Source organism: Cyanistes caeruleus, chromosome 6 (assembly GCF_971803275.1).
Source record: "Cyanistes caeruleus chromosome 6, bCyaCae1.hap1.1, whole genome shotgun sequence".
NCBI lineage: Eukaryota > Metazoa > Chordata > Aves > Passeriformes > Paridae > Cyanistes > Cyanistes caeruleus.
The window spans coordinates 34,547,094-34,571,045 of NC_141706.1; the positions used below are offsets into that span (position 1 = coordinate 34,547,094).

Below are 23,952 nucleotides of genomic sequence, written 5' to 3' on the forward strand. Positions count from 1 at the left end.
TGTGTGCTAGCAAATCAGAAGGTCCAATTCTTGGCACAAGCTCCCAAAGAGAAGATGTCTTGGCACAGCCTATTGGCTTGCTGGTCCAACAGCAGCTTAGGAGAGGCATGTTCACACGAGGAGTGTGTTGATGATTATGAATTTCACCTTTGTTTTTGGATTACCAAATAATGATTAAAAAAACATAGTTTTCAAATCTTCCACAAATTTAATGAACCTTTCTGGGGAAAATACGACCTTACAAGGCCCAGTAAGGTGCTGACTGAGCTCTGAATATCCAGCTCTAGACCTTTAGGATTACAGCTTATGTTTGCTTTTTTTCATCAGGCAGTGACAACTTTTACCAGGAAGCCCACAGAATAGTGTGGGTTTCCCTGTTGGGGAAATCCAGAGAACAGACACCAAAGAGATTAGAAGTGGGTTGCTGTAAAAGTCAAATGTCTTTTTATCACAAGAATCAAGGGATCATTCGTGAACTAAAACAGGTGGGTTGTTTTCTGAGGGAAGAGTGAGTGGTAAGGATTATTTAGGTAGGACTGAATCTGCATTGGTGAGCAGTCCAAAACCACAAGTGCAGTGTACTGCCTCTTCCAAAGCTATTACTGGTAAAATTGAGTGAGTTGGTGTAAAATCCTTCCTAAGACTTTGGTCTTGAGTGTTTATTGGTCAGTTGCTTAGCAGCCTGAACTGTGTACTCCCCCGAGACATTCTTCAGCCAATAGGTTTGGTAACTGGAATAAGTTATGCGTGATAACAAGGGACTCACATTGCAAATGCACACACAAGAGTTCATCATTAATCCTTTGAGGAAAATAAAGGAGTTGTGTTATAATATTCACTGACTTCCTTGCAATTTTTTTAGTTTGTTCTGCAGCAGACTATGGCCTAAGCTTTCCTCTCTCAGCCACTGTTGATCCATCCCAAATCAGTGAATGTTTCACCACTGAGCTGAAGAGATCCAAATACTGGGTGGATAAAAGGTCTTTACCTTTTTATCTTTGATTGATTGACACCAGACACAAAGCTTTAAGTAATTAAGGCAGAAGGAGCTTGCTGTTCATGATCACTGTGTTCTGAGGTGGACACCCAGACACAGTGAACAGAATTGAGGTCATGATTTTTCTTCAGACTGAGTAATTTTTGCTGCTTAGCAAACCATGGAAATCTTCATGTGTAAGTATTAACTCCATGGGTTAACCAGTCTGTACACAGAAACCATTCTATTTTCATACAGCATCTGTTTGACTACCACTGAGTCACCTGTAGCTCAAATCCTACATTATGACTATTGAGACTCCATGCTTTTCCATTGCTGCTATGATTTTAACACCATGAAGCCTGGAATGTAGCCATGCAAAATCTGCACTTTGTTACACTGTGGTGGGGAATTGCGGGGGAACTGGGAAATGAGCACATTTGCTTGAATGACTGTTGGAAAACTAGCCTCAGTGGAAAAAACCCAACAACAACAACAAAAAAAGACAGCTGGGAACACCAATTAACTGGATGTAAAGCTCTGCTTTCTTGACAAAGAACATGACCCCCGTATGGAAACTGGAAGCACTTACACTGCAGGAAAACTTATCCCTAGGGCAGAAGTTCAATTATGGGCTTTGTGCAGCTATGAAAGACCCACTCTGTGTAGTCTTATGTATTCAAAGATTATAGCCATTTATCCTTTTACCCATTGGATATGTAGCAGGCTTCTTTAGGAAGAAAAGTGCTTCTATTTAATGAGGCGTTTTGCATAAATTGCTGAAGCAGGTAGATCTATTTGTAGGCTTGTTTTCTTCAGCATAAAATAATGGAGCAAAAGTCACTGGGTATTCCAAGTGTTCTGAATATTGGCATCAAAAGCAACCTTTTTTCACTGCCAGCACACCAGGGTGGTTGGGTCCTATCTCTTGCCAAAGAGCTTGTACACAGCTGGACACTTGCAAAACATACAGGACAGGTGGACTTTGCTGCTCAATTAGGACAGTTTAAAGAGTAGATATGCAGGATACTGAACTCTGATTTAATGTGTAAGTGTGAACACAGAATAACAACGTGGATCATGGGTTTGATCACTGATGAGTCTCTTTGCCAGTCTGAATTCAGCTCTTGCATGGGCTTAATCTAAGCCAGCTGCCGGTTGGAGACCTGCAAGAAATAACGAGGTCTGCAAAATCTGTGACAGAGTTTGCACAGATTAGTCAGTTACCACTTTGCCTTCAGAGGGACAAATCAAATTCTCTTTCATAACTTGTAGCTCTCTTTCTTCCAGTCTACCTCAATAAGCTGTTTATCATGGAACAGATCACTTAGATCACAGGCACAGGGTTGACTTTTTTTAGTCAGGATATTATCCTGTTCCCTCAACCCTTTAAGTCTTTGTGGCTTCTGTTGGAATAATTTATTTAGTCACTGTACATTAATAAATGCTGCTTACTTCAGTCAGGCAGAAGAGTAACTGCAATTATCTCCTGGGTTTAAATCTTTAACAAGCTAAACATTTTCCACTAAAAATTGTTTGCTTGGCAGAGATTCAAGTTTGGGGGCTCTCATATTTTCAGCTTATTGCATAGCATATTCATGCTATCATATTAGAGGCAAAGATATTCATATCACTGTTGTCCCTCTTTTATTACAGCTGAGGTTGTCATGACTTTCCCCTGTCTTTGAATCTGATAACATGAAAAACTGTTGTTTTGATCTAGTGGCATTTTTGCTTACTCCTTCTTCTGGGGAAAATGAGCCCCTGAGATGTGCTGCAGAGGAGAATGAGAGCCCTGGTTAGCAGGGAGCCAGCGAGCAGTGATGTAGGGTCTGTTTGAACAAGAGCAGGGCTCTCTTACTCAGCCTTGTCCCACAGTTATTTCATTGATTCCACTGTCATTATTTGGCATTCCATCTGGAGAGGGAAATAATGTTCAGGTCACTGTGGATGGACTGAAGGGAGAGAGATGCTTTGTGCCTCTGTCTTCAGTACATAGGGAGCCTTTGAGCCTGTTACAGAAACAGCAACAGGATTGCAAGCAAAGCACTTCATTCTGTGAAGTGATTGTCTTAAAGCATTGACTAGATCATGGAGAATGTCATTATCTCTTTGGAGTAAAGAATAAGTCTAGTTACTCAGGAAAATGTGAACGTGTTTGTGCTTACTGTAGGTGAAAGTCTCAGATGCTCTTAGCTCACTGAGTCAGAAGAGTGAAAAGTCCTGGTGCAGGTGGTGGTCCCATCTCTGTGCTGCTTGTTAGGTGTTTGTGAGCTGCTGTGTGTGGAGGAGCACAATATCACCTGACTCTATTTCGTATTCCAGGAAGCCACCTGGAGAGAAAAGGGAATTTTTTTGTCAAGTAAATTGATAGCTGTGAAATTTCTTGCTGTGATGAGCTGAGCGGTTGCTCTAGGTCAATAGTAGAACTTGTGGTCTTGAAAGATTAGGTAATGGACAGTCACTAGGATTTTTTTTTTTCTCCTTCATATGTTGACCACATTGAATGTGTTTAACAAATAGAGAGCAAAAAGCAAAATGGTGCATTTGGGAGATTTTAATTAAATTCTGGCAACCCTGTGGCAACTCATAATATATATATATATATATATAAAATTAAATGCTTCGATTTTCCTTTAGATATTTGTGAGTCATCTCTGGCCAAAATTATTAGTCAAAACTGAATCATTTCAGTTCTCCAAAACACACTGTTCACTCAAAAGTTTGCCATGTTCTTGGAAGGCCATGGTAGGTGTACCATATTCTTATTTATTCTGTGACCAGTCACAAAACTTGTAAGAATTCCCTCTTCCATGAATAAGAACTGGCTAGGGAAAATCTGGGATGTTTTAATCTTCTTCACAGGCTTGTTGTAGAGGTTAACTCAAAGATAAATCCTAAAATTCCTGAAGGAAAAGGGGGAGATTTTGTGTTTTGCATTTTACTTTACCACTGACTCTTCATTTATCCAGATTCTTATACATTCTTCTGTCTTCAAACCGTATCAAGCACAGGGTACTGGACAACAAAGCAGAGTGGTGAATTAACAGGGGCCTGGTGTCTGGAAATTGGTTCCCCACAGTGCTATAGCATATCCCACAGGAGTGGGATAAATGCTCTTTTTTTTCTAGGAGTAGTCAGTGCTGCTCAATGGTAGTAGTGTGAGGGATCAGGCAGCCCTCAGGTGCTTGTTTTATGTGTTTTCCTGGAGCTTTGAGTTGGCCTTCAGTGCTGTTTTTTTGTTTGGTTTGGATGGATTTGTTTGTTAGGACTGTGTTTAGATTATTCGACTATGCACACTCTGCGTAATAGGTCCAGGGTTCAAAATCACTCTTGTGTCATATGATGATACTTTCTGTTGTGGGCCCAAAAACTCTCTGGGAAGACTCTTGGTTAAAGATCACAGAGCCTAAATAAACCCTGCTGGGAATGAGAGAGGGGAGCAGAAAAAGCTGCTCTCTCACTGGATAACAGCAGGGTCCTGAGGCCAAGATATGAGAGGTGTGTCCAGAATGCTTCTGTTTTCTTGGGTACAACAATCCCCAGTGCAAATGCTCTTGACTTTAAAAAATAAAAACATAATAAAATATTTTATTTTTTTTTTTTAATAAAGGTGTTATGGCAAATTTGATGGCAATACAGTAGAGGTCTCAAATAAATCAAGCTGAGCAGCCTGGCAGTGTATGCAGGTGAGGAAAACCAGCCTTTGTTTCTTCTTCTCTTTTCCTCCTAGACTGCATAAATTTCATTTGAGTGGCAACAGGCTGACCTCAGGCAGGGTAGTAGAGTGGGAATGCTCCCTTGCCCTGTTTGAATGAAGGAACAGAGGGACAAGGAAAGCTGTTTGGTGATGCTGAGCACTGTGTTGTAGTCAGTGCCTGCTTCAAGCCTGTGGGATGACGAAATGCAACTAGACATCCCTCCTCTCTTGTGTCTTTGAGACAGGAAATCAATTGGAGGAAGAAAAGATTAAAAAAACTATTACACTGAGCTGCAGCAGAGTCCTTTCCTTCAAGAAGAACTGTCATCTGATTTAAATCAATTAAGAAGACAAAGAGAAAGCGGCATGGCCCAAGTTAATAAGTCCAGCAATGAAGTGTGCCCATTTATGCATAATAAGTGAATTTTTGTTGTCTTAGCAACAGCTTGGAGATGTGTTATCCATCAGGGGAACAGTCTGTTTGGATGTTGTCAGGGTGACAAGCCGGCTACCTGTCCATGTTACTGCAGATCTTCTCCAGCACTGCAGCCCTGTCACTGCCTACTGTATGCTTATGCATGAGATGTCTAAAGAGCAGTCTCTTGACTGTACACAGGGCACTGCCCTCTCCAGACATGGCATTTATCCCATCAGCAAGCTCACTGAACCAAGCTCTGTTGCCCAGTGGACTGACTTGAACTGATGCATCCAGGGCAACACGGGAGTTGTCACTTCTGCTAGTCCTGCTTGCCTTTGGAAAACTGCTCCACAAGATGCTCTCCTTTACATCAGCAAGTGTAAGAAACCTAAGGAGAACCTAGGAAAGCTAAGAACAGTGTTAAAAGAGTGTGAACTCAGCTTCTGGAGCAAAGCTTCACAGATACTGTCATTAGCCCACAGTTCCCACATCAGTGCTCTTGAGTGGGTTCCTGCAGGTGACAGTGTGACTTGGTGTCTCTAAGGCACCCATTTCCAGGCAGCCTGAACTCTTGTGGAGTCAGAAGGCTCCTGTGCAGGATTTCAGGTAATCCCAGGGGCTCAAAGTAAGGTCAGCTCTAACCCAGAGATACGGAAGATCCAGAGTTACTTTTGCTGTTACTGGAAGCTGTTCTTTAAGCCCCTCTACAGGCAAAGTCACAATCCCCTGGCCTGGCTCTGAGCAGCTCTGAGAGAAATGATTGTTTCCTCTTGAAACCATATGGAAGTTGGTTTCCAGTGATTTGTTTCACTGGTGCTTTTTGGGCTTTTCCCTTACAGAAAGGCAGACTCCTTTTAGAACATGACACTTCTGTCAGCAAGATTTAGCTTCTGGCTCACTAGGCTGTCAAGGTTCCTAATTTTACTTGGCTATTCCTTAAAACAAACAAATAACACCCCCCCCAGACCAAACAAACCCATCTTACTATTGATGAAAACTGATGTGTTGACAGTACTGGAGACTGTCATTCTCCTTACAGATAAATTTATGCTAGCAGTAGCAAAGCAGACCCTTCTGGCTTTTGTATCTCATCCCTAGTGGATAGGTTGAGCTGCTCTGGTGTCATGGCTCAGCTGGTCATCAGCTTCCTACTCAGGCAGCCCACAGGGACTAAGTTATACATGCAGTGGGAGCTTCTGTAGGGGAGAGCCGAACATTAGTGAGCTACTAAGTTGGAACAGCTGTCAGATCCATTTCTAAGTGTGGTGATCGGCAGGTATGTAGTTGTGCATTAGTGCAATGAACTGAATTTAAATGGGTGTCTTAGGGCTGAAAGCTATGTTAGTGACCTGAGTTGCCCTTATTCTAATTCTCTGTTTGTTTCAGTTCCTCTTGTTCCTGTCATTATGCCAAAATGACGTAGCTGAAGCCGGGGAGGGAGGAAGAGACCAATCAATACCAAAAAAATCTATATTTCTGCTGGGGAAGCAAAAAAACAAAATTCACAAGTCTAATGCATCTTTCTCTAAAAAGTAGACTCCAACTGTTAGGAAAGAAAAGAAAAATTGCTACCATTCTAGGTAAACACTGGGTGTTTTTGAGTGTGAGAGATATAGAGCAAAGAAAGCAGGCATCTCCTCACTTCAGAGCTTTATCTATCAGCATGTGAATCTGTGAGACTTCTCATCTCAGAGAAAAATATGAGGCTGCATCCTAAGACTGGAAAATCGTTTTAATTGGTAACTTAATTTTTAAGCAATTAATCTTAAGGTCTCTGGAAAAGCAATGATAAGGGATGAAGAGAATCTGGGAGAAATAAATGATCTCTGATAGGTAGGAATGCTGATCTACAGAAGCAAGTGTCTGATGCTAGAAATGCTGAAAGCATTTCAGCCTGTTTAGTGCCTTCACTGTGTGTGTTCACTTAGTGTGTGTCAATACATGTGACTCCTGATAGATCCACATCTCTGGCAAAGGGAGGACCTGGCACGGTGCAAGCTGTGTTGATTACATGGTTTGCTGAACCTTCAACCATGGATCTGTTACTTTGCTTTCCATATGGTCATACTTAAACCAAGGAACTATCAACCCCTTTGCTATTCTCTTCAATAACTGCTGGTAAGTGACTTAATGAATCCTGATGCAAGAAAACAAGCTTCCTAGATGCTGATTGCTGCCTCAGGGTTTAGAGTGTATGAGGAGCCCAATGTAACCTTCCAGAGTGAATTACAGGCTTTGCCATAGGTTAACTTTCCTTACACAACGTTCTCCTAGACATCTGTTCTTGGCTCATCTGTGTGTCTTGTTCTGTTTGGGATTACTTGGAGCTGATGATTTTGTAATTGTCATTTCCCCCAGCTCTGGACTAGCCTGGTGAATGTGAGAACTGATAGAAAGAGAGGAGCAAGAGGTTAACCACGGGATTCATCTGATAAGTCATTACCTCTGTCATTAACCTCTACTCTTGGGCAGCACCTTGGGCAAGAGCCTCAGCTATCTGCTCTAGCTGCATAAGAAGAGGCCTAGGTTGTGGTATTTTCAGGCAGGGTTTGGATGCTTTCCTAGCAAATCGCTTATCTGGAAAACCAAAGGCTCTTCTAGCAAACATCAGTATAAAAGGACATTTTAGGATATTTGGCTGACCTCTGGATTTCTCTCAGGAAAGGTTGAGGTATTGATCCTCTTTCATAGCTATCAACTTGAAGAGATGTCTTGACTATTTTAGGGCATTTGAGATGACATGACATACCCAGATGTTCTGTCATGAGTGCTGCTTATGTGCTGGGACAGTAACAGTACTAATTCTGCATTTGGCTTCTTCCATTTAGTGTGCTGATGCATCTGAGGTGACAGAGACCAGGTTAAAATCCCTGGGGGACTCAAATACAACTGCCCTTTCACACAGGTCTGCCAGAGTAGCAGACAGTAGGAAACTGAATTTGCTTGTTCTGGGTCTCCTGTGTGAAAATACTTCTGTATTGTTTGAAATGCTCACTTAGCAGAGGAGTGAATATTTCCAGTGAGTCCTAGCTGTTCCAGGAGGTTGTCCAGGCTGGAGCCAAGCTATAGTGCTCCTCACACTTGTTCTATGGCCCATGTATTTTATATTAGTCATCTATTCTCTACTTTATACATCTCTAAAACTGCTTCACTACAAAGGAATGAGAAAGCTGAACTCCAGATACACTATGATAGGGTGACCAGGCTGCTGCTCTCCGAGGTAGGTGGAGAGTCAAATTCCTTCTGGCAGGCTGAGGTTGTTAGAAAGTTGGTTTGTACCCTCCTGGACAAGTGTCTGGGCTCCTGGCTATTAGGAACAAGCAGAAAGCACTTGTTCCTCCTGGGAATTAAGAGGTCAACCTTGCTCTTCCCTCCTCCTACTGGTTTGTTTTCAATCAGGGCATTTTTAGACAGATGTCAGGTTTTGTTGTGCTGAGAGGATCTTTTCTGCCCTTTTTTCCTTACCTATCTACCTAGCCTGCAGATTCAGTTACTTCTGGAGCCTTTTTTCTGAATCTGTCCCAGCACTAAGAATTCAAGGGCTATTATAGCTTTGGAGCAACCCTGTGATGGAGGTTGTGGAAAGAGGGGAAGGCAGTGCTGAAGATTTCCAAATCTGTGGAGGCCAGAGCTAAAAATGCGTGTCCCAAGCTGAAATCCACCCACCATCTGTCTCCAGCTCTAACATTCATTGTTCTTGATTGCAGTGCCATTTGCTGTACTTTTATTCACTCTAATTTTTATGGTTGCTCGTTATACAAGACAGCTGGCTATCTTCTCTTTGGCAGTTCTTTGGGATGTGGAATAGACCTATTTTCTACTGCTGGAGCACTGTGCCTTGCTGGCTACTGCAAGAATACTGGGGGACAGGGCATTGAGGAATAGGTTGTACTGAATTGAAACAGAATGGATGAATTACAGTGTTAGCCAAGAAGAAACTGGGCAAATTAAATGGGTTCAGCTCAAGCTCAGGTGTTCTTGGGACCAGAAGGAAGGAAATACTATAAATCCTTTTTTTTTCCCCCTTATATGTCTCATAATATAAACAAGAGCTGTGACTTCTGCTGAGCGAAAGCCTCTGGAAGGATGAAAAAAAAATGCAAACCTTATGGATCCACAAAAATTTCAGTTGTTTTTACTGTCTGGGTCAAATTCTGTCTCCTCCCCTGGGCAGAGTGCTGTTGGCAGGAGATGCTCTGCATCATGGTAGCCAGAGGCCTTGGCAAACAGGTAGGATACCCTTGGGGGGCAAGGGAGGACAGGCAGGAGTTCATCACAGCACCGTGTTAATTAGATTGGTTATACATCCCCCTGACTGCTGAGCATGTACTCTGCTGTTCCTTTTGTTCAGGCAGAGCTACAGCTAAATTGGGAGGTAAAAGAGAGCAGGCATGGGAAGGAAGACACTCCTTACACATCTCTTTTTCAGTTTTTCACCACACAGGATCAACCAGAACTTTTTTAATGCTCTTTGAATCTCCCTCTACTCTTGAGAGAAAGGCAAGGAAGCAGGAAGCAAGCTGGAGTAAAAGTGACATCCTACCATCCAAATCCATCTCTGCTAGGAGGCTCGCACATCCATCTGTGGCTTTTCAAGTGCTGTTTGTAATATGGCATGTTATTGAAATGCTTCAAGGATTCCCTTTGTAATGTGTAATTACCCTGAGATTTGCAGTTCGGTGCCTATTGCAGCTGCTGTTCTGACTAATTTTAATGCAGTTAAAGGCATTCGTGGATCAAAGAAATTTATGCAGATGAAATTTTAAAGCTAGTGTAAAGAACAATTTAATAGTCTCTAACACATCAGGTACTTAAAAATCCTGTACTTGGTACCTCTAAACTTGGATTTTACTTTTCATACCCAGAGGACTTCGAAGCATATTTCTAACTGTCTGTTACCTCTCCTGAGATTTCAGAGGTGTCTCATTAAAGCTGATGTTCAAGCCTATTAAATACATGAATGCAGCTTCTAACGATGCATCTCATTTAGGTGAGCTGACACCAGGAACTGGCAGAGATCATTGCTGCCCTGGTCCCCCAGTGCCTGGGAGAGTGAAAGGCACCTGGAGAGGTGCAGGATATTACCTTCTTCTGTGTTGGGAGATACAAGCAAAATATCTTGAAAAGGCTGCTGACTTCCAGGGGCACACCAACCTTGTCACCTTTTCACCCTACCAGCTCCCCTCCCTCTCTCCTGAAAAGTGCAGCCTCAGCTCCAGGAGACTGCAGATGGGAAGCATCTGTCCTTGAGCTCCCAGTCTCTCCAGCCAGTTAATTATTAATCATCACAATATCCCTCATGTCAAGCATCTGAACTGCCCATGAAGCATGGAGAAATGTTTTATCAGTCAAGTCAGAAAGTTTTAGTGTTCTGCCACTCATTATTGTAAAGCTGTTGTTCTGTCAAAGAACTTAAGCACCCAGAAGTGATAGTTATCTGAGTTATCTGAGCCCACACCAGATGACCTGGTACTAGCAAGGACAATAAATGTGCAGCCTGGGAAAACACAAGAGAAAGTTAAGCTTTTTTCATGGGTCTGACAACAGAACTGGTGCTGTACCACTTCATGTGATGAGAACTGTAATGCTACTGCAGTTACAGATATATTGCCCATTATGAACTCCTACCTACTAGGAACATGCCTCCTAAACAAGTATTTAGCTCCCTAAAATATACCTGCTGGGCTATTAAATCCTGGGTGGCACAACTAATTTTCTGTGACTGCTGGCTGGCTGTTGTGCCTCTCTGTGGTATGCTGCTGCTTGCCATTGCTTAGAATCAGAGAGACACTTGAGGTTATATGGAGCTCTAGGGCTTACCTGTGCTCTGATTCAGCTTCTGTGCTATTCTAAAAGAGAGACTGAGAAGAGAGACAGACCAAAGAGCAGGCGTGGAAGAAGAAAATCACTGAACTTGTCTCAAGGCACTTCTTACTATTGGGAATATTCAGACATGAGAACCTGACACCAAATTCCTTCTGTCTGGGACAATTCTAGTGTAAATGGAATGGCACCAACATTTTATTTCTGGTTGAGGCAATATTACACTTTTCTGCTACCATTTAAAATCCTACTGTGGGAAGCCTTGGGTGTTGCAGGTAAGTGAACCCATTAAGACAGGATGATACACGTGACTTAAATTGTGCTTTTTAGAATCCCTAGGATATGATTAGGTCCTCGTGTACCTCTGTGTCCCCCTCTGCTCTTCCTTCTACCCCAGCATGTCTTCATGCAGAGTGAAACAAATTATAGTGGATCTGATGGGATGCTTTTTTGTCTGAGTAAACTGATGGTAGACTATCAATAATTAGCACATCAAAGGTCAAACTCACTCTTCCTTCATTCTTTTTTAAGATACTATGTAGAAGGCCAACTCTTATTTACATGTAATAATAGATGGAGATTTTTTCCCTCCTTTTCAGTTCAAAGATAACATTGTGTTCAATGACACCACAACGTTTTGTGCAAAGTACAAGCACTTTGAACATGTGGGGATCAAAAAGCTCTAAACAGATTGTGTCATGCTGCCAACAAAGCATGTCCTTGGACTCTGGCCGAGAACAGCCAAACCTTCATTTTGAGTAAAGCACTGGATGTTGAGAAAGAGAAATACCCAAACTTTAGTCCTAGTTCCCATCTCAATTGCATTTCTAACAAGCCACTTCGATCTCTTTGCCTTTAGTCATCTCACCTGTAAGATGCCCTATTTATGGGATGTTTGGGTGTTCAGAACTCTGCCTGCTTTCTGTCATGCTCTGGGTGGACATGATTCCCATAGGAATGGGAGGCAGCAGCAGGGTTTCTGGGCAGTGGGCTGAGGGGCAGCAGTCCTAGATCCTGCTGGCTGCCTGACCTGTGTCTGGGTGAGCACATGCCCTCTTGCTCCATCCCTCCTGTTTGCCCTGGCAACTGTCCCTGGCCTTCCTGTAATCAGGGGTTGGTGGTCCCAATCCCTTCTGACCACAGCCTGCCTGGTGAGGGTGGGGATTTTCTGAAGCAGTCACCCACCACACCTGCTCCTGGCCTTAGCCTTTACTGCCTTTTGACCACAGACAGCAGATGAAGTATTTAGAGACAGCTGCTATTTCTGTCATTAGCATCCAGACTTACTAGGAGAAAACTGCTGAAATCTGTGACAGCTGAAATCTGAGTCAGAGGAAGCTTTTTACTTCAGCATGTACAAAAGCAAGGGGAGAGTGAAGTAAGGGGGAGGGAAAGACAGAGCTCAATTTGCTATTCATTTAGTTCTGCCAGGAAAGCCCAGGCAGCTCAAGATGATGGTGTGTGAATTGCAAGCACGCAAACTGCAGTGTGGTGGATGTTGTTCCAGGGATGGAAGATGCAGAAGTGGGTAAGAAAACAATGCAGCATGAGGGGGCTGTGTGCTGTGCTTCGTGACAGGATACATTAGCTTCCCCTGAGCACTTCTGTGCTCTGGATCATGCTGATGATACTCAACAATTTAAAGCAAATGTATCTCCATGCTGTGTTGCTGTTGCAGGGACTGGAACAGGACACCCAAGGGATCTGCTTAGCCTCTTCCACTCCAGGACATCATCCTTTCTCAGTCTTCTCTAGTGTACTTGCCATTATTTCCCTGGAGAAGGAATAGGCTGTTGTTCCCAATCTGCAGCTGAGGCACTGGCTTGCACAGGCTGACTTGTCTGATGATAGAACATGAGGAATGGAATGAAGCTGTGTCAGAGGAAGTTCAGACTGGACAGTAGGAAAAAGGTTTTCACTGAGAGGGTGATCGGCCAGAGGAACAGGCTCCTCAGAGAAGTGGTCACAGCACCAGCCTCACATGGTTCAAGGAGAGTCTGGACATTTTTAGATATAGTTTGGTTTTAGATAGGAGTTGGACTTAATGATCCTGATGGGTGCCCTCCAGTTTGAGATACTCTATGATTAGGTAGCTTGTTGTGCAGTCCCTTGGGTTTTGGTGTGGAGTTAGGACTGTGAGACTGTTCTTACTCTTCTCCAGCTGTGGCTGCTGAAAATGGTCTGATTTCTTTTTAAGGACTGTGATAGATATTTCAAAGCAAAGTGTTTTATTGAGGCTTTCCAGTTTACCTGTGCTGTCCTTTGATGGAGTTCAGTAGCTTCCAGCACTGAAGGGAACTGTGGGTCAGAAGCACTCTTCCAGCATTCAGTCTTCTCAAAATGAAAGTGCAGGCCCTCTGTTGTTATCATGATTTCCCATTTGAAAGAAAACTCCTAGGATTTCATGTCGTACTGTGACGCCAACAGGATCAGAGATGGTTCTTTCCAAACCGATTAATTTACAGAGCATCTCTGGTAATACAATTCAAGAGGCTTTCTGAAAAGGTGTCCCTTAGTAAACAGGGGTAAATGAGCCAGAGCATGAACAATTAATGCCCCCCTTTTCCCCCATGAGTCTGTATAAGCTTTGGACTGAGATAGGAGGAGGTAAACGAGAAACAGTCGCAGTTCTGCCCAATGACTTGACAACAGGATTACATTCATGTTAATCCACCAAAATTTATCCTCTGCTTTAGAAACAAAACCAATTGCTCTAGACAAGTCTGAAGTCTTTATGCTGACCTGTTTACATAGGTTATCATTTAATTTGATGGCAAATAGATTTGAAAATATTCTTGTTTAACTTGGTACTTGACAAAATAAAATGCTACTTTGGATTTTGGGGGGGATAAGAACATGGGTTACAGGAGGTGATGTGGTTAAACACTGCATGCACATATGTGCTCTGGGGGCAGCTTGACAGACTTTTGGAAAGAAGTAGTCTAGCAAAGGAGCAGGGGGGGAGGAAGCATCTGCCAGTAAATAGATGGATAAAGATGTTCTGTGCCGCTTTTAAGGAGCACCAATCATCTTTATAACTTTGACAGGTGGCAGTGGGGCAGGAGGGGAGGAAGAGATTCAGTGAATTGTGTGGGTGGTGAAGAAATTAATCCTAATGAATTGGAAGAGCAAATCCACAGTGGGCAGAAAGCTTTGGATTCCTGCCCTGCTGGATATGAATAAATAGAAGAGAATCCCTTTTGCACGCAAGAGCTAATTGGGCAATTACAGCGTAATCTCAAAACCTTTGCTTAAATTGTATTCTGACTATCAAAGTGTGAGGCAGATTCTCTTCCACAGGTTCATGAGGCTTGCCCAGCCTTTCAGACAGGTGAAAGCTCATCTTTGAAACACCTCCCCTCCTTCTATTTCCAAGGTTTCCTTTACATGTTTTTATGCTTATTCACAGCAGAGAACACACAAACATAAGAACAGCCAGACTGGAGCAGCACAAGCATATATGACACGTCTTTCTAACACATTCACATGAATTTAGCTCTGGGGATTCTCTGAGCTTGACCTCTGCTTCTTTACTGGGCCTCTATGGCTCTTCCATTCAGTTTTCCTGAGCAAATGTGACCTTCTGTATTAACAGCCCTTGCTGGTAGCTTGCAGGTATATTATCTGGTGGTGGAAAGCTAAGTCCTCTTTTGATTTCCTCACTCTTCCTACTTCTACAGAAATAAAAGTGTGAGGTTCCAGCATGGGAATCTCACCAGTTTTATTTAGGTGGAAGCAAGAAAACTCTGATGGAAAGATTGAATTTATTTTTTTCTGCAACAGTGGGTGTAAGGTTTGAGTTCTCCTTTTACAGCTTTTCTATCACTTGGCCCTAAAGACTTCTCTTCTGACTTGTTGGAGGAAGGATTGAAGAAATAAATGTTACTGGAGGGGCTATTCTTCTGGTTTTTTTAGGTCTGTCTAGAAGCTAAAAGTGAAAATGTTTTCATCTACTCTTGAAAGGACAGGGTTCTGAGACAATTTGAGTGAGGGATGATCAGTAAGTGCTCTCTGCAGCCCTCTCTGCTGGACATTTGCGTTCTCCCACCCCTAATTTGTGGGTTTGTGATTTCCAAAATCTTAATTTTGACTGCACTTGAATGAAGATTTGAGTGCCACAATGCCAAGCAGTTCCACATGCCAAAGAAACACAGCATCTGAATGCTTCCAAAATCTTGGCTATTCTTAAGGCTTTAAAACTCAAGACTAATTCCTGTTTACTTCAACCATCTTCCAAAGGCTCACTTGTGATGTGAATCATGTTATTCTCCATCCCATCTCTCTGCTGAACCTAGCTGGCATTCTTTCTCTCATGAGTGTTTTTCTTTAGGACTGGCACCAGCACAGCAATTCAGCACCAGGCTGGTCTTGCTCACATCCGTTCTGTAGTGCCATCTGATCAAACAGATGAGGAGTATGTGACTTGCTAGGACTGAGTTGGAAGGGAAAGCAAGGAAGGTATTTGCAAACACGGTATGCATGCCTTGGTATTAATGTTCAAGTGAGGTAGAAACCATGGCTATACAATTACACAAACTAGAAATGAAGCTCATGTCACAGTAGGTGGTCTTTTTTTACAAAGAGTGAAGAAAAAAGGGACGTTGCTGGATAGTTTTTCCTCTGTCCAGCACTGTTTTCACACGTTTTCACTGTCCACACTGTTTTCACCTGGACATTGCTGCTGCAGGGTAGCAAACCTGTGTGCTGTGTGCTTACTCTCATTGTTCACCATGTACAAATGCACTTTGGAGGATAAAGTAAGCTGAGAGTTAAAACATTTGCATCTCCAGTAGTTTACTTACTGAAGAAGGCTGTCCTCTGAGCAGGCTAATAATTGCCACAGAAAGCAAAGGCATTTCTAGGGATTCAGCAGCATGCTTGTGTAAGTCACCATGTTCTGGAAGAGTATGATCAGGAGAAAATTGTTCCTATAAGGAGTTTTGCCAAGGACCAATCTGCAGTGCTGAACCTTTGGTATAATACTGGGCTTGTTTCTAGCCTTGATTACTAAAATAGCGTATGTGAAAGGAGACTGTTGGCTTTGTACACAGTGTTGGGCATGTTTGCTTGTAGCTAGCTGGCCACCTAATGGAAAGCAGAGGGTTAAAACACTGCTGTTCTCTAAGGCTTTGTTGTACACATACAGGCTGTATGTATGTTTGCCTATGTGGTGCATGAGCAAATATGTCCTGTTTGCTTGTGAAGTCTTCTTGATGTTCTCCTGTGGAAGGAGGTAGTACTCTCTCTCCTGCTTGCAGTATGCTGGTGTTTGCCTTGTCCTGCTGTCAATGATTCATTTGTGATACCAGCTATGAGCCTCAGCCATGAACTGGGATTCCATCATATTTCACAAAGACACTTTGTAAATAGGAGCCAGGGAAAGAGTTTTGGCTCCAAAGAGATTATGAGCTACTTCTCATCTAGATCTGATAGGAAGCATGCAAAGAGGGATTGGTTTATGAATTCCATCTGGTGACACTAACCACTCCTGAGATCTCCCTGTCATGCAAGCAGTCCTTTGGCCATGATGCCCATTTTTATATTATTTTGGGGATTTTATCCCTTTGTGGCCTCTTCCAGTAAGAGAGGCTAAACAAGATTATTGTGGTGTTAAAGGGAAGCACAGTAAAATGAATTACATAAATGCTACTGAACTCATACTTCACAGAGCAAATGGAACTTTCACATAAAATGAAATATATCAGGCTGAGCTGCTGATCTTATTTGTTTGATGAATCTGTTTACCTCTTGCATGCATCCATCTAACTCAGGAGAAGGCAGATATATGGAGTGGGAACTGAATGGTCTCGGATCTATCCATTCATCACCTGCATGACTTTCATTGCAAGAGTGTCCAGATTACTTCCCTGATATATAAGAATAGAGATCTTTATTTTCCCTTGTTTTCCTGGATAATTAGTTTAATTTATGGCTTTATGACCATTTGTATTCCTTAGCTTGCATGAGTGGACTTGCAGAAAAGCAACTCAAGGGAACTGAAATCCACGTGTGCTGTACAATACCCTAAATCATTTATGCAAGTCATGTCTGTATCAAAGCTGAGACCAACTGAATAGGGTTTTGCCCTTGTTCTGCGCTGTGGATCACTCTGGAAAGAGGGTGATGCCTTTTTTAGGTTTCTGGTTCTCTGAGAGGAAGTTCTGGGTCAGTATGGAATATGAGTTGTGTACAGTGTCCTATTAAGAGCATGTGCTCTTATTTTAGATAGTAATGAAAAGAGCTCTGTGCTTGGAGTGTGCTTCTTCACTTCCAGAAATGAGTTGCAGTCTGCTTTTGAGAAAGCTGACAATGGCCCACCTCATAAGGCCAAATAAGGCTTTGTTTTTCTACAAAAGATATCTGGGCATCTAGAAGCTCCTTAGAAGGGGCAATCTAGGGAAACAGCTTATGCTGAGAGCAGGTGTCTTTGATATTAGAGGATGTTGTGAGCTAGGTGAGGCATCACAGTGCTTGCCTCTTTCTCCTATGTCAGCTTGGCCATAGTTCAGATTAGATGTCCACTCTGCATGCAGGAGAAATATCTGGCAGCTCTCTGAGGGATCTGGCAGACACGACCATTTGCACTCCATGTTACAAATATACAACCCTTTCTCTTTTCACTGCAGCAGATAGGAGCCAAGATGTAGTTGCAGTATCTAGTGGATTTTTATAGAAATAAATACTAATGGGGGTGGTGAGGAGGAGACAGAGGGAGGAATATTCCAAGAGAAACTTGTTACATAAGGCAAATTCTCCTCTTTGGTCTTCTTGAAGTATTTCCTTATCTTCCCTTTTCTCCTTCAATTCCTGATCTTATTGGGTACATTTCAGATGTGGAGATAGTGTAAGATGCAAGTCTGTGAAGGAAGCAGTTGTCTGAATCTCTTGAGTCGTTTCAGGTCTGTTTCTAGATGTATGCAACATACAGCAGGCTAGCACAGAAGATTTGCTTTAATACAAGTGTAAAATTACTATTGTGCCCAGAAGAAAGGAAGTACTTAGGGCAGCCTGAGTGCTAGTCCAACACATGCTGTACTGTTCATGAGGAGAAGAAAGGAAGGACAACTTGGTGTTTTCCAAAGCAATCAACTCAGTGTTTTCCTTCACTTGTCAGGTTTGTGCCTCTCCCTGTGCAATGGTGTGTGTGTGTGACACGGTTGCCCCTTGGGACAAACACCCCCATTTTACTCTGAAGGGGTTTGCACACAAACCACTATCTTCATAGTACCAAATGCTGACGACTCATTGCCAGGCACTGCTGCTAACAGCCATTTCTGTCTTTCAGCAAGGGATGGCTATTAAATGCTTTTGGAGCTGCACAGCCAGCTGCTCACTAAATAAAGACAGAGGGAATTCTTGGAAAAGAAAAACAAAAAATCAAACATCCTGTACCCCCCAGCCAAACCAAAGCAGAGCACATTACATCAGAGTTGTTAAGATACTCCCACAGCTTTTTAATTTGTTCCCAGCCACAGTGGCATGCTGCACATATTAATCATTCTGTTGCATCTTCATCTGGGGGGAGAAATTGTATCCCTAAAACACTGTCAGCATCCAATAGGTAAATGCCAGCAATAAGAAATGGTCACTCATTTCCTAAGCTGTTCACATTTACCATCTTTGGTCATTTGAAATAGTGCTACAGTCACTCAGCATAGAACCCCTTGGGTCATGGGTTATAAACAATTTTTTGTCTGAACTTCCCTGATTGGTGTTTCTGTATCACTTTTGGGCCTTGTAGATGATAATTATTCCAACAGCCCATTTTGGCATTGAGCTAGATTATACAGTTACCCCTTCTTGAGACAGTTCCCTTTTCAATGAAATGGTCCTTGCTTTACATTTTATCATTGCTATATTCAGGTTCCTTGCTTTCTGTTTTACCCCTTAAATTATAATCTAGAGATATCACTGCAATGCGATTCTTCAGTAGGTGTGCTGGAAGAGCAGAGACAGTATAGAATTATGGCAAAAATGCACACATAGCTATTTACTTGTCTGAAGTGCAGAGAGATGAGACACTGTATGACATTGGCACTGTATTTGAACAGTTTTATCCAACACAGGACAAAATCTGTAGGGTAAAAGGACAGGTTGCTAGCTGCAGGAATCTGTATTTCCCAGTATTTTCCTAAGCTAAGCTGGTTAGGCACTCTGCCAGCCAGGCAAGGGCCCTGGAACCTCTCCAGGAAAACAGCTCACATTGTGAAAGGGTTTCCCCCATCTATGCTGCAGAATAGATTCTCTTCTCAGAAGCTTGGAGACAAATATTGATTTTTTTTTTTTTTTTTTTTTTTTTTTTTTCAGTAGCAAACTAATGTTAGTGGCACACTGTCGATTTCTCTCATGGACTCTATGAGGTATTTTGAATACATGCCACCAAAGCCATCATGGAGTATAGATTCCTTAATGCAAGCAGGCCCTACCCTGCTCTTTTCTGATCTGCTGTTGGCTCACAGGATAGGCACAACTGGTTTTGGCAAGTGAACGGGAATGAAAAGGAGTGAGAATTTACATGCCTATACAACATGTAATTTTGACTCTACACAGCCCTTGCACAGAGAGAAAATCTGGGGAATCCTACATTCTTTTTTGACTTTTTGTAAGGATCCAGATTCATCTGGGGTAGGTTTATCTCCTGGCTAAGAGGTGCTAATGCTGCCATTGGGAACCCCAGGGTGAGTCCTGCTTTGTGGACTTCCAGCAGCAAACAATCAGTGTTTGAAAGGAGAGTTGGGATTCTATTGGGGATTCTCTTTATCTCTCTTTATCACTCTTTATTATGAATGTGGAGCTCACACTGTAGTGGAATAGGAAGGTCTTCCACTCAGATTGCTGATAATGATGATGTGGAACACTTCAGAGTAAACAGGAATTTGAAAAATAATTTGGAGGATTGTGGTTTTGAATGTGAATGTAGTATCATGCTGATGAAATTTCAGTTCAGACCTGGTCTGGAGTAAGTTTGTGGTATGTCCATAACAGACCAGTGAATACCTCTCAAGTTTTTGTCTGGCATCCTAGCTATGGAACTATCCTTCATCAGTTTGTGTGTGGATGTTCAAATATGCTTCCAACTCCTGTTTGAACTCAAGTTTTTTTTTCTCTCCATTTTTTTTGGGGGAGCAATAATTTTATTTCCTTTAATGTTTGTGTGCCTCTCATTTTATTTTTTTTTTCTACTGAAGATGTCAGCTTTTGTCTAACAAATGTACTCCTGCCAGCCTACAGATTTCTTTGAAGTTGTTTCCTGTCTACCTTGGATCTCTACACAACAGGTTAAAAACAATGTGCTACTGTGCTCTGCATTAATGGGATGGAACAAAAAGAGCTATTTATTCCATTGCCTGTGGTGCTCACAGTCCTTTTGTGATATCATAAACAGACTTCTTATCCCTTTCTGACGGCTGTAGTTGCAATTAATTTGTTGTTACCTCAGTCTTTTCCAAGTAGTTATCTATGTAGAAACTTGGCAGAAGTCAGAAATTATTTTAACCAGTTTCTTACACTTTCTTGGTATAGAGTAGATGTCCCTGCCTTGTGTGTGTAGGAGGCTGTTGCCCTGGGTGAAAGCGTTGGATGCAATAAATTGGATTGCAATGCAGATATGGGTATTCCTTCCACTTCGTAGTCATCTCTGACAAAAGAAAGTTGTAAGTGGCCTGCATGCAGCTGATCAAAATTTTCAAGGTCACGTGTGTCACAAGAGGGGCTTTACTGTGAGTCCATTGTATCCCATTCCTTCAGGCTGGTCACAGCCTAGAAGTTCTGGAGATGATCCTTCTTTCCTCTGCCACCCACTAGATATGGTTGGGAGAAAAGGCAGAATGATCTTGATAGGTAATCAAGGCTTATGATAAGAAATGAAGATTGAGTATGTTTGTCTGGATCACCTGACAGATGTGAGTCACTGTGAGAGGATGACAGAAAACAAAACACCATTCAGGAAAAAGAGTGAGCTCCCCAGTCCACCAAGCCATGACACCTTGTTAACAGGATGAGCAGACTTTTTTGTCATAGGTATTAATTTTTCTCCCTCAAAGGCTCTGAAGGCTGTGAATTTGATCCTGATGAGTAATACTTCATTCCTGAAGTGCTTATGAATGGAAGCAGCATGGTGAAGGGTGTTTCAAACTATGCTGTAGCTTGAAAGAGATTAGTGTTTTGGATGTTCTCATTAGAAAACCAAGAAGAGATCACAAGAAATCTGCCTCGGGTGGTCAGCCATGGACTATTGGTGTGCCTGGGTTAACCAAAGAGTAGGTGTTTGTGTTTGCCAAGGCAGGAACATTCCAAAGGAAGGCAAGTCAATAAGGAAGAATCAGTGTCATATTAGCATTTTGCTATCATGAAAGAGAAATTCAGGAACCTGAGCAGGGATATAGACAAGCCTTTGGTAGAAAAGTCTTAGCTGCTGGTTTATTTGGTGGCATGAATCTCTCACTCTTTTCTGCTGGGCTGTTTACATGTGCATGAATCACCTTGATGGAGAAGTTATGGCTGGTGATTAGAGTTGAAAGACTGAAGTTCAAATTTTTGGTAATAGTCTGCCAAAGCAGAGATGAACTGTGCTTTTCAGCACACTGCTACAGGTCCACAGAAGACAGCAAAGGATCCTTACCGACAAGGAAAAGGAGACATTAATGTTTCTTGGTCTGAGCAAGGCTGCAGCATTACTGCACATCTGAAAAATCATTTAACAGCCCTATTTGTTATTACAGTTCTCAGTTAAATCCTTTCTGCAAGATGAAGGGCAGAGAGCCCTAAAGCCATATTGCTGACCCTTCCAGATATGTCAGAGTCAATCTAGTTCCAGAGCCAAAGCATCTGCACAGTGCTTCAGACAGCTCCTGATGAACTCCTGTCCAAGCTGTTGGGTACTTATCTCCCTTGTATTTTTTTTTTTTTCAACTCCTCTGAATCCTCTTTGAAGGGAAGCCTACTTATTGACAGTCCAGGGTGAGGGCTCACAATGCAGATAGGTATGCAGCATCTGAAATATGCTCAGCCGAGGATGTTAACAGCCTCCTTGACATTAGCAGAGCAAAACATTTCAGACCATTCACTACTCTGTCTTGCACAGGCACACTAAGCCTTTCTCAGTATCTGGCTTTGAGTCACACAAATGTTTTCTTGTTCTTTTTTTGCTGCCAGGAAACTTCTAAGCATTTAGTCAAAGTCTCTCTTCTTTTTAAATGGAGTATGTTGCTCCTACTTGAATCTTTTGTATCATTCTTAAGAAGCATTTCCCATAATTCATGTCAGCCCTTCAAATGTTTGCAGATTTGTCATTTACAGTCATTGCTTTGCCAAGCTATTAGCTCTTCTGAATTAATTCTTATATGTCAGTCTTGCCACTTCTCTGATCACTTTGTTGCTGTTCTTTTTCAATACCTCTCAATTTGTCATTGTGAATGCATCTAAGGCAAAGGTATTATCACTTCCTTAAGTTACTAACATATGTGCGTTTCCCAGGCACATTCCATGAGTGAATATATTTCAGTATAATCCTGCAAATGGATGTGCTTTTTTTCTGGCTTTATATACTTGAGATGAAGATTTTCATAAAAGTTGTCCGAACTAAGGGGATACAGCATGTAAAGGAGTGTGCAATAGCATGGATAATCTTTCTTCATGGCTGCTTATAAGATTACTGTGTGGGGACAGGCTCTTGGCACTGGCACATGCTCCAGCAGTTCCCCCTCAGTGACTTCTGTTTGACGTCCCCAGTCCCACCCTGGCTCACTGAGCTGACTCCTTCAGGCACAGTCAGTAATGAAGTTTAGGGAAACAGGTGGAGGTTGGAAAAATGGCATATTGCTTCTTGTAAAAGCTGTAAACAGTCTGCTATAAATACTGTATTCTGTACAGAGGCAGCCAAGATGGGCCATTAGTGTCATGATTGGCGTGACAAACCCTTGGCCTGGTGGGATGGCTTTGTGTGAATCTACAAACAGAAGAGACAGGGTCATTCTGCAGGGACAGAAAATAGTTGTTCATTTTAGCCAGCAAGTTGCCCTATGTCTATGGCAGGACAGGTTCTCACTCAAGCACTGAAACATGAGTTGGATGAGTGTTGGCTCTCCTCAACAAGAGAACTGTATTTAACACAGAGCTCACCGGCAGCTTCAGATGTGCATGCCTTGAGGCCAAGGATACACAGCAGTAAACTTGTAAACACCTCACAGATTTTGCTGCAGGAACGAAGTTCTGCTTAGGACAACATCTGCCAGCAGTGCAACAGGGTAGAAAATGTAAACAGTAATGGAGAAAGCAGAAAATGGTAAGAGACTTCAAGTAGTACCAGGATACTGAGCTAGAACTGTGCCTACCATTTATAGGATGAGGCTGTAAGTGGAAATGCTGGCAATATCCCATTGTCACAGCTAAATCTTGTTTGTGACTTTTAATTAAAAATATTCTGAATACACACAAAAGTTTTCTGAAATGCTTACTGTTTCCTTTCCACAGCATGATGAATATTTTCTTCTGTCCTCATATTCTTCCAGTAAAATTGCATTGCGTCACAACATCGAAGCATAAGTAGATTTCCAATCTCTCTCAGCAGCAGCAGCAGTTTTTAATCCACACACAGTATTTTAGAAGCCTCTGAAATAAGCTCTTTATGCTTCTTGATTGTAAAGGTTTTATTGTTGGCTCATGCATCAGGCAATTCAGATACATACTATAATAATTTCTGAAAAGCCACAGTAAACTGAAGAAATTCTTCCTGAGGAGACAGCCAAGGTACATGTTTAACCCAAACTGAGAGGAAAAGGTCCTTTACAGAGCAGAACTTGGCTGAAATAGAAGACCTGCTGAGATAGAGATGGCTGCTGCAGTCCCACAGAGGCTTGGCCTCTCATTCCTCTCAAGGCTGCAACTGAGCATCTTGCCTTGGGTCTCCTCTCCTGGTATTTGTGGGTTTGCATGGGGGAATATGTTTAGCAATATCAGTTTTAAGTATCAGGCTGTCGTTTCTTAGGAAATTCCTGTTCTATTAGAGTGAATTAACCTGGGTGGAGAAATATCTCT

The 23,952-nt window shown here is 42.3% G+C and overlaps 1 protein-coding gene across 3 annotated transcripts in view; it reads left to right on the forward strand.

Moving 5' to 3' along the window:
• The window catches only part of LOC111930893 (deubiquitinase DESI2-like), a 70,755-nt gene that overhangs the window by 17,987 nt on the left and 28,816 nt on the right, over positions 1–23,952 (forward strand). Inside the window, exon 1 of one of the 3 annotated variants that reach the window (XM_086895137.1) lies at positions 12,236–12,445. The exons of the other annotated variants lie outside the window; for them this stretch is intronic. Within the exon in view, the coding sequence (XP_086751263.1) occupies positions 12,413–12,445 (33 nt within the window). The 5' untranslated portion in view covers positions 12,236–12,412. Of the gene's footprint in view, positions 1–12,235; positions 12,446–23,952 lie in introns of those variants that run through there. 3 annotated transcript variants of the gene reach the window in all.